General features: G+C 29.0%; 3 protein-coding genes across 5 annotated transcripts in view; 2 read left to right on the plus strand and 1 right to left on the minus strand.

Moving 5' to 3' along the window:
* The window catches only part of LOC117167632 (fasciculation and elongation protein zeta-2), a 40,061-nt gene extending 38,029 nt beyond the window's left edge, over nt 1-2,032 (minus strand). Inside the window, exon 1 of the mRNA XM_033352708.1 lies at nt 1,734-2,032. Within this exon, the coding sequence (XP_033208599.1) occupies nt 1,734-1,839 (106 nt within the window). The 5' untranslated portion in view covers nt 1,840-2,032. The remainder of the gene's footprint in view (nt 1-1,733) is intronic.
* A 2,158-nt stretch (nt 2,033-4,190) lies between these two features.
* Nucleotides 4,191-8,244, plus strand: LOC117167449. Its single transcript, XM_033352405.1, has 3 exons — nt 4,191-4,408; nt 6,749-7,066; nt 7,231-8,244. The coding sequence occupies exons 2-3, from the start codon at nt 6,811-6,813 to the stop codon at nt 7,692-7,694; spliced, it is 720 nt and encodes a 239-aa protein (XP_033208296.1). The 5' UTR covers nt 4,191-4,408; nt 6,749-6,810; the 3' UTR covers nt 7,695-8,244.
* Nucleotides 8,245-10,687: 2,443 nt separating this feature from the next.
* The window catches only part of LOC117168037, a 51,279-nt gene continuing 43,666 nt past the window's right edge, over nt 10,688-18,300 (plus strand). For 2 of the 3 annotated variants that reach the window (XM_033353375.1, XM_033353374.1), the window contains exons 1-3: nt 10,688-10,830; nt 11,177-11,327; nt 13,524-13,756. In XM_033353375.1, the coding sequence (XP_033209266.1) occupies nt 11,185-11,327; nt 13,524-13,756 (376 nt within the window). In that variant the 5' untranslated portion in view covers nt 10,688-10,830; nt 11,177-11,184. The remainder of the gene's footprint in view (nt 10,831-11,176; nt 11,328-13,523; nt 13,757-18,300) is intronic. The other variant, XM_033353376.1, reaches the window with a different exon arrangement.

Genomic DNA, 18,300 nt, shown 5'->3' on the forward strand with positions numbered 1-18,300 from the left:
TGTAATTCTTAATCAATCTATTTAAATTATTAATTTTCCAAATAGGAAAAGAAACAATCCAAAAATGTATATATTTCTAAAATTGCTCATATTTTAAACATTCTTTACACAAAAACTGAAAAAAAAAGATTTTTGTCAAGAAAATGAGGTGACAATTATTTGGCCTTAATTAATGGAACTCTTAAAATATTTACAAGCAAACCCTGCCACTTGGACCGAATCATCAGTTTATTGTCTCTATTTAAAAAATTATATGTAAGATCGAAATGAAATCCACTTTCTTATGAATAATTTTATAGAACGAAATCAGAGCATGGAAAAGATTCACTTTTTATGCAGAGCTTACAGAATTTCCTCTAATTATTACAGCCTTTTTATGTATTTTACATATATGGATTCATAAGTATAAGGACTGCACACAGAATAGTTTTTTTTTCTGTAAATCTACCAGAATTTCCGGTAGATCATGCAGAATTTTCTGTGAAATTATCCAACTCTTTTTGGAATACGAGAATTCTTATAATTAAGGAAATGAGTGGTGTTAAAATGGCCTTGTTGGTACTTAAATCGCAAATAATATGATAGTATGATAGTATCATTCTTCCTTTGTATTTTGAAATACAATCGAATTTAAAATTAGGGTAATTTTACAACAATTCTCTAAGCCTGGGGCAATCAAATTTTCAATTAAGTACAAACGATTACAAATTAAAAAATGTACAGACACAAATAAATTCTTCAGTGTCATTTCCCGATCCATTGGGGAAAATTCCAATATAACCTTTATTATAAAAATCTAGAGCTTATTTGATACCGCATATTTCTCAATTTCTATTTATAATTTTATTATAAAATAAAAAAAGTTATAAAAAAAGGCATCGCAATTTTCATATAGAATAAATAGAATTGTCCCTCAAGTGGAATTTCCCATATATCTCTCAACATAAATTCGATCACAGAATTAAACACAGAAGAATTTCAGCCGTAGTTGACATTGGATTAATACAAAGTATGTTTCTACTAAAAAAAAAAACCACTTCTTGCAAGAGCCACACATCTGTTCACAGTTTTTTCCCCGTTCCAAATTTAGCAGAGCGAGGATCATAAGCGGGGAAAGTGTCTCTTAAAATTGTGACTTTGATAATCTTGAAAAATCAGTATTGACACACGTGGTATATCGCGATCTGAAAGTGTATTTTCTTCCTGCAATTACAGAATGTCATTACTTTCAACGAAAGTTTCTCTTATCTTTTTCATTTCCTTTTAGGATATTCTGCCAACGTTATACATTTGAAATCTATCTGAAAATTAGGTTAATTTTCATATGACTGTGATGACACGATATATTGCAATGTGTTATTGTTTTACACAGAACAGCATAACAATTTTAACAGAATATAAAGTTACAAAAACGTAAGATATGCACACTTTTTAAAAGCCCACTAAATAACCCAGACTCAGACTACTGTTTACAAAATCCATTAAAACTTCCGAGCACAAACCTAAACAAGACAATAATTTAGGAAAATTCAGAAGTCATTTCTAAGTTTGCGTATAATAGCGAGATCATCGGATCTCTGGATTCTGTAAATTATGTGTTTTCCAGCTCGACCGTACCTATCCGATTATGGAGCGACCAAAGCCGTGACACAGTTTTGAAGAAGCGTTGTATTGGCAAGTACTATAAAGGGTAATAAAAGTAAGTACATAACTTGTTTATAAATATTTCGCACCTGTCAGCAGGTTCATGTTCTTGATACTGGCCGTATCCTCCTCCTCGAAGCGTGCCAGGGGTGCCTCGAACTTCAATTCGGCGATTTTGCCCGCCATGTCCCTCATTATTGAATGGGTCAAGCCCCCTGGCGAAACTTAACTACCCAAAAAAGGAGGGATTTTGGCGTCGGGTGTCGAGAGCCCGCGGGCACTCGCTCTTTCTTTCAAGTCCGAATTTTTTCTAGGGAAACTGACACAAAAAAAGTATAAATCTGAACAACACAACCCGCTCCGAAGAACTGCCGGAGTCGCACTGGCGTAGGTAGCTGAGTCAGAAGAGGACCGGGGGACTCGACTCTCGACATTGTCGCGGGGGAAGATGATTGGTCGTTGCCATGGCAATGGTAACGTACGTCGTACGCTAGGCAGGGGAGTATTTCAAATTGCAGGGTCGTAAGACCTTGAAATATACCCGTTATGTTTGTGCAACGTTAGTCCTTTAGTAATTAGATTAGTTGAGGGCAGGATATTTTGTTGTATATTGATGTGTGAAAGTTCTGGTTTAGGCATAACAATTATATGTAATGTTTCGCGTAATGTGTTATGCAGTATACTTAAATACAATTAGAAATGCAGATAATAATAATTATTAAGATTATTTATAAAAAATAGCAATATAGAAATGATTGTTCAATTGATATATTGCATAGGTATTCATGTAAAACATTTGAAATGTGAGATAGTATAATCATAAATTAATTATCGCTTTTACAGATTTCGCTAATTACACACACTACCTGCTGTATTAGTTATAAAGGGGTCATTAACAAAATAAGAGATATATTCAGGAGGGGGTGGGGGAGTATCATTCCCCAAATTCATGTTAAGAACAATGGAAAAAGCATCACGCAGGGGGAGGGGGGTGGGTAAAGTTTCTGAAAAATGTATGAAGCATTTTGTGAATGATCCCAAAATTTAATCCCGTAATATAGTGTATGTCACTATCTATTTTTGTCTAATTATTTTACTTTTTCGAAAATATTTTTCGCCCTGAATATTATGCACTCGTACAGTAAATGCATGTAACGTATAACTTATTAAAAATTTCCTGGAATGTTACAAAACGTGACGGCAAAAAGAAGTAAAGGAAATATATCAAATTGCTTATACTATTTCTTGTGGATCTACATATTGGCGAACCCACCCCCCCTCCCCACCCTATTTTTTGACTTCCCTTAACTTTTTTTCACGGGAAAAAGGAGAAAAATTATTTAAAATATGAATATTAAATTATTGCAAAAAATGATTTATAATACTCTTGAAACTTGTTTATTCACATTTTCCAGCTGTCAATTTGGCAGTCCATTATAGCATACGTCAGTTTTGACATCATGTTTGACTTTTAGTATGTAACATATATGATTTTGCTCAACATGTATGGAAATGCTTTATAATTAGGATTTTCAAGTTATTACTTTTGTACTTTATATTTTAAAAAGCGTGATGCAGAATTTGAAAATGATTACTTTTTAACGATTTAGGAGGGGGTAGATCCCCTCCCCCCTGATTATAGGCTTGTCATTAGCCTTCGATTCATTATTTTTCAAGCTTGCAAACTAGACATCATGTAGTTTTCAAAGTTTTAAGAATAAATACATTTTCAAGGTTTGCAATATTTAAAATTATTCCATTTTCACAAGTGAAAATAACAGCAAATGTTTTTTTCTGTACAGAAATCTCTTTTTTTATAATTAAATCTATCCAATCACTTTGAATGTCATTTGGTACTACATGATGATACAAATTATTATAATAATTTTTGTCATCTTGAAAATTTCAATTTATTAGTTTGAATACGCAAGTATTTCTGAGAAAGTCTAATTTTTGAAAGAAAAGTTGTTTAGCTTCATTAGTTTAAATTCACAAATATTTGTTTCCAGGTTTTACAACGTGACCACTAAATGATTTAAAGAAGGAAAATGGACGATTGATCCTTTTTTAGTCATAAATCCCCCACTACTTGTTGAAAAACTTATGTAAATCGAGAAGTTTTTGTGCCATGACTACCAAACATAGAAATGAAACTACCAAATGGTTCTGCATCGAATCATAACTTACTTTTCTTCAATTAAAATTAATTTTTCGTTTCACTGTATAATTTTTTTAAGATTATTTAAACAGTTATGCCCTCTCTGTAAAATTCGAGAACCGACTACCAAACATTATAGTGCGACCAAAAAACGATTTTTGAAGAAGAAAAGTTGATGAATAATCAATTTCCTATGCCCCTTCTTTCCTTGCTGAGAAAATATTTGTAAATCGAAAATTTGTTTGGGGCAGACACCGGAAATTTTTTGTTTATTGCTATTACACTGAATTTGACCTTGAAGGGTTATTCCTCATTTATTAACAAATTATCAAAACTCTCAAACTTCAAGATCTTAATACCAATGTTAGCAAAGAAAGACCAAAAAGCCCCATAAAGAAAACTTAAGAAATTTGGACATTCCAAATGTGTGGAGTTTCTCTGAATATTTCAAAGTTGCCATTTTGTTTGATGACGTCACGATTTGAGGCCTCCAGAAAAAGGTGCTGTTTCCCTTCATTGTGTTCAATTGTGTAAATTGTAGTATCCAGTAGGACCTACATGGACCTGCAGGAAGGACTGCTTAGATAGTCTCAAAATATTAAACAGGTAAAACTAAAAATAACAGATTATTATTTGTAAGAATTTCAAATATAATGGCAATATACCCTGAAATGTCATCTATAAGTTTACGATTTTCTAAGATCTATATATAGTGCATGGATGGAAACGTAAACAAAAAGTATCGGAGCAGTCGATCAGAACTGGAAAGCGCCGCGCCGTTGTGTTTTAGAATTTTTGGAGTTTTCGTATCTTATTTGTGAAACGTTTTTTTTTGTTTATATCGAGATAGAAGCTTATAATAATATTTATATGATTTAAAATATTACTCTTGGTTAGCTTAGTTCTTCACTACTCGGCGCAAGAATTTGTTTGTTTTATATTAATTGAAATCCCCCTCCCCCAATAAAAGCATGTAATTTAAAAGGCAGACAAATTTGTAACACATCCGCGTCTACAGTGTCATTTTTCTATACGAATCATTTCGAGACTACAGTTTTTACTGCATTGTAACTTTGTAACAAATTTTTGACTATTTTAATTTTTTTCGAAGTCTTCCAATATAATAACGAGAATTTAAATTTTTTAAAATTATTACACCGAGTAAAGCCCAGTGAAAAGAAACAAGAGATTGTCGCAAAGCAAGATTCACGGGGTGATTCGCATATATACGAGTATAATCGGGGCGAACTGAGAAGAATTCGCTAGGTGCCTCGGTGAATCTTGAATATTATACAATCTTCAAATAGCCTATTCGCATATTTTTAGGCTATCTAATTTATTTGAATATGCGTCAGCATAAATTAATTTCAGTGTCAGCCAATTCATTTTAATTCGCGATACTTTAAGTCGATCCCCAATTCATCTGAATTCACCAACGTGAATACATTTAAAGACTTGGGTTGTTCAATTGAATTCTTAAGGTGTATAACCAATGTCCTGGGCTCATACACTAGACTTTCGATTGAAGCATTTTCGATTTATGCGTTTCAAGAATTGACGCCCGTAAATTACCACGGTTAGTCACCCCAGAAAAAGCAGTAGCGTGGTGATAAAGCGCAGTACCCCAACGGCTTATAACTGTAACTGCCTCACTTAGCACAGAGCGACATTACGACACAGCCCTGACGTTTACGTTTGAAGACTTTCGATTTAAGCCAAGGTCAGAATCAAACATGTGCTTAAATCAAAATCCAGTGTATTTATCATTTATCAATTCGCGTCGGCTTAATTCGTTGTTGGTTTCAACGAATCAAAAAGAATAAGGTATTTTAAGTTGTGACGGCAGCTGCAGCAAGATGTCTGCACGTAGAGGGTCAAGCAATAATACCCACTGCATGGAACGATACTCCATTTTTTAAAATAATTTTGATAAAAATGATTTTTCACTATAAATGTATTCATATATTATTTTTAATTTTTAAAAGCTACTCAAATAAGGTATTTTCACTTCAATCATCAGCTAACTTCACTTTGTTCAAAACTGAGGGGAAAACAATGGATCAAATGCATGGAACAAAACTTCATTTCTGTAATATCTTTGTAATTAATAATCATTATTGGCATTTTATGATTTCATTAAATAGTAACTAAAATATAAAAACTATTTTTCAAATACACTTATATAGAAAAAATTAGCTTTTAGGAAGATATTAGCAAAATAGGTCAAAAATGAACTGAATCCCATTTATTTGCCCCCTTGTTTTCCCCTCAGCAATCTACGACGTGAAGTTGGCTGTTGATTGGAGTGAAAATACCGAATAATTAATAAAATCGTTGCAAAACAATTATGGATTTTATTATTTGATTAAATATCTTTTGAAAAATAAAAATAATAATGTAATCATTCATAATGTAAAAAAATCAATAACTTAAAAAAAAATGTTTGCAATCACATATGGAAAGTTAAAATTGTGAAAATTGAAGTATTAATAAAAAATGCGGGGCCTAAAATCATTAAAATTAGCAGGGCTGACTGTAGAATTTTACCCTATATTAATGCCTTATAGTAACTCTTACAAATGGACAAAAGGATATATAGAACCACGTAGAGTCATATAGAATTTATAAAATTTCGATATGGTTCTATATATCCTTTTGTCCATTTCTATAGGTTTCTATAAGACATTTAATAGAGGGATTTAGAGCTCCCAAAATCATTTATGAAAACGTATCTATTATATTATTAATATGAAATATAGAATATGAATCAAATATTTAGTAGGGTTAACTTAATGTTTGAAAAAAGTTATGTTTCTCAAAGAGAAAAAGGTCCGTTACGAAGCAAATTATTTTAGAGGATAAATATTATAGTACTTATTTCATTTCTATAAGTTTTGAAATATATTGATTAAATGATCTGATTGATATTAATTCGATTAATTCCAGGTTTGATTGCTAATCAAAAATTGTTAAACAACTACAAATTGTCTTTACATCGTACCAGAATTATGGATCGTGCCCACATTAAATGTGGAAAGAAAGTGGCAGATTCTATTTCAACAGCTAAAAATTTTCGAGCTTCTTCAACTTCTGTTTCTACTTTAGCAACTAAATTCTCTCCATTGTATGTGTCTTCCGCTTATTCTTCTTCCTCTTCGGTATCTTCTTTTTCTTCTTCCTGTCCTTCGATCTCGGAATTTCGCTCTAAATTCAATAGATATGAAGAAGATTATCATAATGCAATGCCCTCATATTTAACCACAGGTAAGATTCTCAACGATAATTTATAAATTTTATAAAGTAATTTTGTTTAAAATCATTCATTTTAAGCTTAAAATAATCAATTAAAGGAAGTGTCTCCTCCCGAAATTCAGAATTTAGATAAAGGCCTTGTGGCTTACATAATTATGATGAAAATTTTATTCCAGGAAGCAAGAAAACAAAAACTCTTGGCAAAAAGGAACCGAGGAGTGAAGACATAAATAGGAAAGAATACAGGGCATTACACAGTTACAAAGATAAGGATACAAAAATGCAAAAAGAAGATGAAATACATACGAAAGAAGAAGGTAAGGAAAAAAATCCATGGTGCAGGATGATATGGGATAAGTTGATGAAGAAAGACAAAGAATCGAAAAACGAACAGAAGAAGAAATCATATAATCCAACGAAACCTATTTCGACTTTTGCATCTTCGGGTACAGGACGAGTTACTTGTAATAGAGATCTTGTTGAGGACGGTTCTAAACTTTTTCAAGTTGTGTGGAGATGTTCAACATGCACTTCACTCAATCATTCATCACTTCCAACTTGCGAGGAGTGCGGCATGATTAGGGCTCCAGAAAGATCCGAATGGATGAAAAGGGGAATAAAGTATGATAAACATTCTTAAATAATTGAAAACATTTATTCCAATTTTTCAAATTTGAATACTTTTGAAGGATAAAAGCCTTCTTTTAAAATGTGATACAATAAAAATAGGTGATCTCAAATTCTCTGCGGATTTCAGAGACTTTCATTTTATAGAAATAGAACAATTGTTATTTAATGCATTGAAAGATTAAAGTAAATTCAACTTTTAAGTTTCATAACTGATTTAGTGAACATTAAACAATGTACATGTGTCGACGTGATTCCACATTAGTGATTTTTAAATATAGATTTATGCTAGCAGTATGAATAAAATATATTTTTTTTACATTCAAAATATTATTAAGTTTAATAGCAGACCTTATAGAATGTGATTAATAAATCAACTTATTATGTTAAATAATTCTTTTGTTCAGTATAGAAAACAAATTACACTACAATAATGAAGCTGATTAAATGTATGTCATGAAACTTTCAAAGAATTCTTTTTACTTTTTTCGAATAAAACTAACACGAAAATGTAAACAGCATTAAATTTGAATAAAATAAAGATAATATATCAATTTTTACGATACAGATTGCATTATTTTGAATTTCCCGCCTGTTGCTTTAGTTCACCTTAGTCATAACGGCGCTGAAGGCTGTGGGTGTAGAGTGCGAAAATTTAAATTTAATAAATCAGAAAACGCTTTTTTTAATTTAATTTAATAATGAAAAGCATATAGTTCATGTATAAAAATGATGAAAATAGTAAGTCATCCAGTTTAAAGAGAAATTTAAAAAATTTTTTAATTACTGGTCAGTTTTTCTTACGTAGTTCTGAATTTTACAAACATTATCGTCTACTGAAAGAAATTCAAAGTACGTGTGTTGATGACATTCGCTATTTTAATACCCAAATAGCAGAATTTTCAACTAATAAAGATAAATTTTTAACCAAGAATGAAATAGTTTAACTTTTACCCAAAAAGATGAGTTTTCAAACAAGGAGATAAAATTTCTACTGGAAAGACAAATTTTCAACAAAATACATAAATTTCAAACTAAATATTTGAAGTTATAACTGAAAATGGCACCTTTTCTATTAAAAAAACGAATTTTCCACAAAATTGTTAGATTTTCAACTAAAATCAATAAATTTTCAATGAACAATAAAAACATGAAATTTGTAGAAAAAAATGGAATTGCCAACAATATAGTTCAATCTGTAACTAAATCCTAAGTGAATTTTGAACTAAAAACATTTTCAGCACAAAATGGAATAGTTAAAATTTCCCTTTGAAAAAATAATTTGTATCCAAAAATGCAATTTTTTAATAAAATAGTTATAAATTTGCAGTCATAGAAATGATTTTTTAACTAAAGTAATGAATCTTCAACTAAAAAAATTATTTTTGAAGAAAGAAGGATAAATTTGTACCAAAAATGTATATTCAACAAAAAATTTAATAGTTGACATTAAACAAAAATATATTTCAATATTAAATAAAAAAACCGTTGCATTTATACAAAGAAATAATTTTTAAAAATATATCACTCCATTATCAAGTTTAAAAATTAATTTTCAATGAAAAAGAAAAAACAAATTTCTAATAAAATAGTGTAATTTTCATGGAAAGAAATGCATTTGCAACTAAAAAAATTAATTTTTAACAAAAAATAAAATAGTTCAATTTGCAGTTATTGGAACTAAAAAGAAGCAAGAAAAAAAACAACAAATTTTCATCGAATGAAGTAAATTTGCATCTAAAAAAATTAGTTATTTGTACCAAAAAAAAATGAAATAATTAAATTGTCAGTTGAAAAAATAATTTTCAACCAAAAACTGGGAGATTTAGACAAAAAGACTTAAGTTTTCAATGAAGCCTAATGAATTTTCAACGAAAAAGATCAATTTTTAACTGAAATATAAATTTTTAACAACAAAAAAATATTTTTAACAAAGCACTTACATTTTTAATCAAAGAAATTAATGTTTGACCAAAATAAATGAATTTAAAAACAAGAAGAATAATTTTCTGAAAAAAGTCGGCTTTCAAACACAGTTGAATTTTTAACTAAATGGATCAATTGTCAAGAAAAGAAAAATCAACTTTTATAAACTAGTTACATTTTCAACTAAAAAATTATTAAAAAAAAAGATTAATTGCCAAGCATCAAGAGTAATTTTCAGCTAAATAAGATGAATTTTTATCCAGACGGTTCATTTCAAGCTAAGAGCGGCGAATTTTAAACAAAAAATGAACAGTTAAATTTTCAGTTAATTAATTTTTAACAAAAAGAACCCGATTTTAACTGAAACAGCTTATTTTAAACCAAAGAGATGATTATTCAAATAATAAAGTAAAATGTAATAGTTGATATTTCAACCAAATAATATTTTTAATTAAAGGCCGCTGAATTCTACCAAAAAGGATGAATTTTCAACAAATCATGTAATTTTTAAAATAAAAAGATGATTTTTTAAACAAAAATAAAAGAAAAACAAATAAAAGACAAATTTTCAACAAAATAGTTAGATTTTCAACCAAAGATAAGAAACTTAAACTGAGAAAATTTAAATCAAAGACCGCTCAATTCAATCATAAAAACAGGAGACGATTTTTTTCAAAACAGTTTGTTTTTTAGTTTGAAAAAGCATATTTTTTTATTTTTGGCTATAAAAAGTAGAAAAATGTTGAAAAGTTTGAAACGTTCTTTCAGTAAACAATAATGTTATGATGTTACATTTGTGAAATTCAGAACTATGCAGGAAAAACTGACAATACTCCAAATATTAAATTTTTCTCTTCAAACTAAATGACTGAAACTTTGGATCTATTTCAAAAATTATTTATAAACTTTTATTGATAATTTGTATAAAAAAAGCTATTTTTGTATATTAAATTTGAATTCTCGCGGAACTCTTGAGTGAGTGCGACCCCTTGCGACCGCAGCTTTCAGCGCCGCCAAACGGATTATTCCGGCCCGCTTCGATAGCATAAATTTGAAAGCAAGCTTCCCTCCGCAATGATGCATATTTTCTATGACAATCATAAATTTGAGCAAGCAATTGTCAGCAATGCAGCAATGGAAGCGCATTGTTTAGTGTTAAAATCGACAGTCTAGTTAGACACAAAAAAGAAAACATTTTGAAAATTTACATCCTCCTAGAATACGTAAGTTTTTTCGCAATTTATCATATACCCGAATATCGAATTAGTTGTAATTCGAGTCCCCGTTAGAAAGTACCTTACTTGCGGTTTGATGAAAGTCAGATGCAGATGATTTTTCTATATTGTTTTGGAGAGTATGTAGAACTGTCAAATTGACAGATTGTCGAATAAAATAACATTGACGCGAAAAGCATGGCGATGAAGAAAAATGTACTGAAATATTATTTTTCTCAATCTTTATTTAAAGAATATAATTGTATGGGTATTATAAATTGCAAGCACTTTCAATACAATTTTTTCCCAATGAACGAAAGAATATCGTAAACATACATGAAATATTGCATTACAGTTATAAAAATGGAAAAGGAAGCTATGGATACTAGTAGCGAAACAGCAGATGAAAATCAGGAAAAGTTTCATGGTTCCCATAACTTCCCCCCTCCCCCTGTAGTACGTGTACCAGTAAAACATGCTAATCTTGGCATTCGGAGTCATTCTATGTGAGTATACAGTTTTTGTTAACAAATTGTACGGATATGTAATATATTATTAGATTACAAATTGTTTTATACATTTATTTACGTTTTCCTAAATCCCTCCCTCTCTTTCCATCCTTTACACTGATTTCCCAATAGTTTTTATTTATTTATAATCCCTAATCTTTACGTTTTTCGTTCGAAAATAAAATGGAATTGCAAAATAAGTTTACGAAGAATCAATGACGTTTTAATATTACAAATACTTTTACTAATATTTTTTGCCTTTTATTAAGATTTATATATAAATTGGGGAATTAAGAATTGAGAATAGGGAAAATAGTTTGGAAGGGGTGGAAAGAACATGCTACATTGCTATTTAACTATTTTATGCAGTGTTATAGTCCTAAAAGAAAAAGTGGATAACTTTCAGAATAACTTAAACCCAATAAGAAAATCTGACTATTTTTGGGTAAAAGTTCATTTTTTTATTGATAATGCTACTATTATATTCTTGGTTCAGGATTCATTTTGTTTGGTTAAAAATTGTATACAAATTTCTTTCTAGAAATTTAATCTTCTTGTTTGAAAATGTATCTTTTTTGGTTAAAAATGCAACTGTTTGTTTGAAACATCAACTCTTACATGCTTCGTTGAGAATTTATCTTTTTTGGTTGAAAAGTCAATTATTTGACTTAAAGTCGAATTAATTTGCAAACAAAATAATTGTTTAAATTAAGGACTCATTATTATTAAGTTAAAAATTGAACCTTTTGTTTTAATTGAACTTTTATATTAAAAATTCTTCTGTTTTTTTAGAAAATTCTTCCTTTTGCCTTGCAAATTCAACCAATTCTGTAGAAAATTAAACTTTTGGACTGGAAAATTATATTTTGTTCAAAATTGTAGAGCATTAAGCTTCTGGGTCGAAAAATAATTGTTTTGATTGAAAATTCTTTATCTTTTATCTGAAAGTTTAGCTATTCCCTGTTTGGTTAAAACTTTGCACTGTATATTATTTAAGCTGAAAATTCATTTTTTTTGTGACAGAAAATTTCTTTTTTGTTAAAAATTCAATTTTTTGGTGGAAAATTAATATGCTTTATTAAAAAGTCGTCTTTGCAAGTAGAAATTTATTCTTGTTTGTTAAAAGTTAAACATTTTGATTAAGAATTCAACTATCTTATTATAAATTCATCTTTCTTGATAGAAAATAATCTTTAATTTTAAAAATTCAACTGTTTTCTGAAAAGTTTGTCTTTTTGTCTTGAAAATTCAAATATTTCATTGACTTTTAATCGTTTTTTTTTGTTTTTTTTTGAGAATTCGACAAGTTGATTGAAAATTACCTTTGTATGGTGAAAATTCAAATCTTTGGTTAGAAATTTAATTATATTGTTAAAGTCATCATTTTTGGTCAAAAATTCAACTATGCTGTTAAAAATTTATCCTTTGGGATGGAAAATTCATCTTTTATGGTAGAAAAATCATCCTTCTTGCTTGAAAATTTATCTTTCTTGGTCGAAAAGTAACTTTTTTTATTAAAAATTCAACTTCCTTCGGAAGAAGTCGTATTTTTTGCTTGAAAATTTCACGGTTTGTCTGACTCGTCTCAAATACTATAAAGGTCATCTATTTGGCTGTTAATGTAACTGTTTAATTATAATATATTTTTTAATTCGCCATTTTGTGTAGAAAATTGAATTATTTTGTTGAAAATGCAATATATTCTGACTTGAAATCTTAAGAATTTAAGGTGTTTCTTATTGAATTCAATATGTTATCTACATTAATTTTATTAAAAATAATTTATAAACATAAAATCTGTCCTTAGTCAACGGCTGCGTTACTTGGGGGGGGGGGGGTCAAAATTGGCGACAGGCCTCAAATGCACTACCGATTTTATGTTATTTATAATTGAACGATACAATTAGCTACGTTTATACACTAAATATATCGACATCTTAAGATTTTGAATAATAAATTAGAGGACCAAATTTAACAATTTAGGGATTTTTTAAATGGGGGCAGAAAGTGAAATACGCCTTTTGGGTCTGATAGTGTATAACTTCGAGATACCCAATAGTTCGCGTGTAAAATAGCGCTGTTGTTAAGGTCAAAATGGTACCCTACAGGCGTATAACATGAAATTCCTTTTCCCACGAGCGTTATACCCTACCTGCCATATCAAAAATGTAGAAAACAACGAATGGGTCTTAGGGACACGTTCGTAGGTTCACGTTCGCAAACGAGCTTCACGTCGTGGTCATCCATCCATTCCAGGGATATGAGCACCATGGTGGAACTGACGTCCTTTAGTACCTTAGGAAAAATACAGCCATTTCTAGTCACAATTTCCACAACCGCAGCTCTTCTTGTTGATCTGCACTGCCATTTAACTGACAAAGAAGTCTGTGGTTACTTGGGAGGACACTGGGACGTCAATGCTCATAGTAAGAAAAATTTATTACATTTTTAGGATATAAATATTACTATTGGGAATGGTAGTCTACCATTTCGCCACCTGGTACCAAGAACTGGAACTAGAAAAAGAAAATACAATTTTAAATCTGTATTTAAATTTTTGCATAAAAGTGTTGTTACGATTGTTTTGTGAATTATAAAACAATAATTTAATAATAAAAACAAATATTTATCAAAAAAAATAGTTTTAGATAGAATTTCTATCTTATAGAGTAAAAAAACACATCTTTGTCAAATAGGTTTAAACAAAAAACAAAAAAATTATTTTACTATTTCATGTAAGTTTCCATGAATTTTAAGCTAAAATTAATTTTAATTAATGTATTAAGCGACACATTCTATCGATATTATTCGAGGAATACGAATAATAGGCGATTGGAACTTAAATATGAATTCTAACCTAACTTTTAAACTAGATTTTTAAATGGTACATATTTTATGTATACATTAATAAAAATTTACTGTGAGTTCATTTTTGCTTCAAAATATTTCCATTTAAGTTTATAGTCTTTTAAAAATTACGTTAAATAGTAAAATATTTGTTATTTTTAGAAAAATGTTTCTGTCAAGAAATCTGCTTTTTCACTGTACAATATCTAAATTCCATCCAAAACTCTTTGTTTCCCATAAATACTTATTTTTATTATCCAATGAATAATTTAAACTAAAAAAAAATCGTTAAAACACTTTTATGCACAAATTAAAATACATCTTCAAAATCGTACCTATTCTTTCTAGTTCTGATTTTTGTCAATAGGTGGTAAAAAGTCTATCCAAACACTTTGAAAGTCACATGATAGTACATAATATGATACTCATTAATAATATATTTAATATTTATCAACTGTAAAATATCTATAATTTAAATTTAAAATTATAGTTTTGAATGCGCATTTCTAAAACAGTTTAATCTTTGAGGCCTTAAAACTAAAATTTTCTTTTGGTTCAAAAATGTTTAAATTCGAAATTATTTCGTTTGAAATGTCAGGACAATTTAAGTTAGTGTTAGCAATCGACATAGTTGTTATTGGTTCTTTCCATAATTTCCAGATGAAAATCCTGTGATGATAAGAGTAGTGAGAAGAAAACACTCCAATTAGCGGAAAACACTCGTTAACGTTATTTATTTTTAAAACGATTATTCTGACAATTGTTCTTAATCTTTTTATTAGGTCATAATTAAATAGAAATTCTCCGGCGTTCCAAAAACGATCCGGAGCGGGGCGCATTAGGACGCTCACTGGCGAAAATTAGGCGCTAATCGCCACACACATAACTATATTCTCCCAAACAAGCGCTTAACCTAATTGAACAGAAAACTGACACACTCTTAACAGTTAGAAATATTTTAAAGTTTTAAAATTTCATATGGAAAGCCTTGATATTCAGATTTGATTAAATAATTTTAGATTTAAATACTTAATCGTTTGGTTTCAATTTTAGTCAGTTTCGAATTTAATATTTTTAGATTTAAATATTCTAAATAGTTTGGTTTAAATTTTAAACGTACAAAACTTTCTGGTTTCTTAAATTTTTCGAAATTGCAGAGTATCAAATTAAAGGCTTGATAATTGCAGAGTTTTCAGTTTAAAGGATTTGTAATTAAACAATTTTGAAAGAAATGTCTACAGAATAAATTCAAAACAATAATAAATTAAGACAATAGTTTCTCAAATTTAAGCCTTAAAAACGAGCGTATTTTAGGAACAGGCATTAAATATTAAAGTTTCTATATTCTCATCCTGATGATACGGTATTCATTCTATGTAAAATTTGACTTCTTTGGTTTTCATAAAATCTCCGCGTTAACTCTCGAAAGACTGATCAAATTAGATCGAGCTTAGGCACACGCTTTTAGGGATATTTTTGACCAACGGTTCTGATTTTATCCATCTCCAATGCTTGTTAAGAAATAAAAAATTTTGTTGTTCAGAAAAAACTGCGCAAGATATGAAAAAAATGTTGAGAAGCAAGATTGTTCATCTTAAAAACATGGAAAAATTTTCTGGAACCATGTCTTTAATATGACATATTTTTCATTTTAATCGAGCAAAATGCTATTAAAAATTGAAAGTTCAATTATTTGGTAAAATTGCAAAGTATTAAAAAAATGAATAGACATTAATTGTTCATCCAAAAAAGATCTGCAAATTTGCTGTTGATATTTTTGTATAGGACGCGTCGTTTTTTATTTAATCGTAAAAAATAACATAAACAGTTTTAAACTAAAATTTTGATAAACCAACACAAGATTCGAAAGAATTAAATAGAAAAAAATTGTTCACGTAAAAGAAATCTACAAATTTATTACAAATAATTTTTTGATAGAACGCGTAGTTTTTGTTTTAATCGTAAAAATAACATTAAAAAGATTTTTTATTTTTTGGGAAAACGGCACAAGATACGACAAAAAAAATTAAAGAAAAACTTGTTTACGAAAAAAAGATAAAAAAATTGTTAATAAATTACTTTTTGATAAGACGCGTAATGACTTTATAAATAAACCAATTAAATTTGTAGGAAAAAGACACGAGGCATAATAAAATGCTTAATCACAAAATTGTTTGCCTGAATTAGATGTAAAAATTCGCTTTTGACCTTTTTTGCTCATGCGAACTGCAAGCAGGTAAAAAAAAATTTAATAATTGTATGATTTCTTTAATTTTTAGTGGATACAATTTTAGAATTCTGAATTTTCATTATTCATAAGTTTAAATTTGGTGATTAAATTGAAAATGGTAGAATTTTAAAGAGTGAAATTCAAAATTTAAAAGTTGTTAATTTCTAAACTATTACAATTTACTTGAAGTAATTAAAGTAGTTTACATTTTTCTATTAAAATTAAAACTTTTTGTGCCGAACGTTTCTTAGAATAAAATATTTTTCCTCAGTTTCGACTTCTTGTAATCTCTTAGAATAATTCTATTTGAAGGTTTATAATTGGAAATTTTTCCATTTTTAAAGGTTAGAATAAAGAAAATCACTTTAAATTTATAGTATATTTTTCATAACATGTTGGTTTCGAAGGAAATTGATTAAAATTCAAAAGTTTTCAATTTTTAATCATTCAATTTTGAATGCTTTTAATGAGAAATAATACAATTATCAGTCCTTTGGATTCCAAATAATCTATTTTCAAAATTCTAATCGGAAAATATTCAATTTTTAACGTTTTGAAATTGTCCTATTTTCAGAATTTTAATCTGAAATCATTCAATTTCGACATTCTTGAATTCAAAATAAAGTTGTTCAATACTAAACGCTTTGAATTAGAAATAATAAGAGAATTTGAACTCATTCTTAAGGGCATGTGATACTCACAGTTTTCCCGGTTTTTTTCCACAAAAATTAAGATTTTAAAAAATTGAATTCGGAAATGCTATAAAATATCATAACGGACGTCCCCGGACTCTTTTTTGAGGGATAATAACCAAAGAAATTTATTGTGCTAAATAAAAATGTTATGCATATGCATTATTTTGGGGTTACGTCGTTTTTCATCTCTGCCTTTCCGATAATCTGGAAATTATTAATGAAATAAACTTTTTTGATTGCCTGCAAACAAGGTTAGTTCTGGGAGATTAGTTACTATGTTTATTTGTAAGTCCAAAGTTTTCGGCCAAAAATATTGTGTAGTTTGGAAGTAACGCTCGGGTGAATTGTAACACACATAACCTCGAAATATACACGCAGGTTGTTAGCAAAATCAAAAATTTTTTGATAAAAAAAACACAAAAAAGTGTGTGCGGACGTCTGTTAGCATGTTCGTTATCATTTCCCAGATTTTGAAGGCAAAATAATTCTTATCCTAGGAAAAAAGCCGGGGGAATCTAACACTGAAAAAATCGATACTATTTCCTAAGCGCTATGCAAATTAATCACATTTTGCTAAATTAAAACTTTTTTTTAAATTAACCTACAAAAAAGTGTGCGGGGACGTCCGTTAGCATGTTCGCTATCATTTCCCAAATTTTTAAGACAAAATATTTATTATTCTAAAAAAAAGCCGGGGGAACCTAAAACTGGTAAAATCGGCAATTTTCTAAGTATCACATAAATTTAAAAATATTAGTTTAATAGTTCTTCATTTTGAAACCTTTTTGGTAATTTTTTTTTTCAATTTTAAACGCTATTATCCAGAAATGATGCAAGCTCAATTACTTTTCATCCATTCGAAATATTGTCCCTCTTTCAAACTTTCACTTATCTAAAGTATTTTTAATTGCGTTTTCAATTGAAAAATAATGGTCTAACTGGGGCAATCTGCGTTTGAGAACCAAGCGGCTACGCTCGACAGCTAACCACAGTAGCTCTAATCCGCTCTCGAAATACTATATTACAACAATCTCAATTTCTTGCCTATATCTAATTACAATTAAATCGATATTGACAATTGAACATTAGCATATTAAGCACACTTTGTAATTACATATTGCAATGTCTTTTTGTTATTGACAAAAGAATTCTTGGTGAATATAATGTGATATATTCAAAGTTTAATATAATGTTATAG

This window comes from Belonocnema kinseyi, chromosome 2, assembly GCF_010883055.1.
Source record: "Belonocnema kinseyi isolate 2016_QV_RU_SX_M_011 chromosome 2, B_treatae_v1, whole genome shotgun sequence".
NCBI classification, from domain to species: Eukaryota; Metazoa; Arthropoda; class Insecta; order Hymenoptera; family Cynipidae; genus Belonocnema; species Belonocnema kinseyi.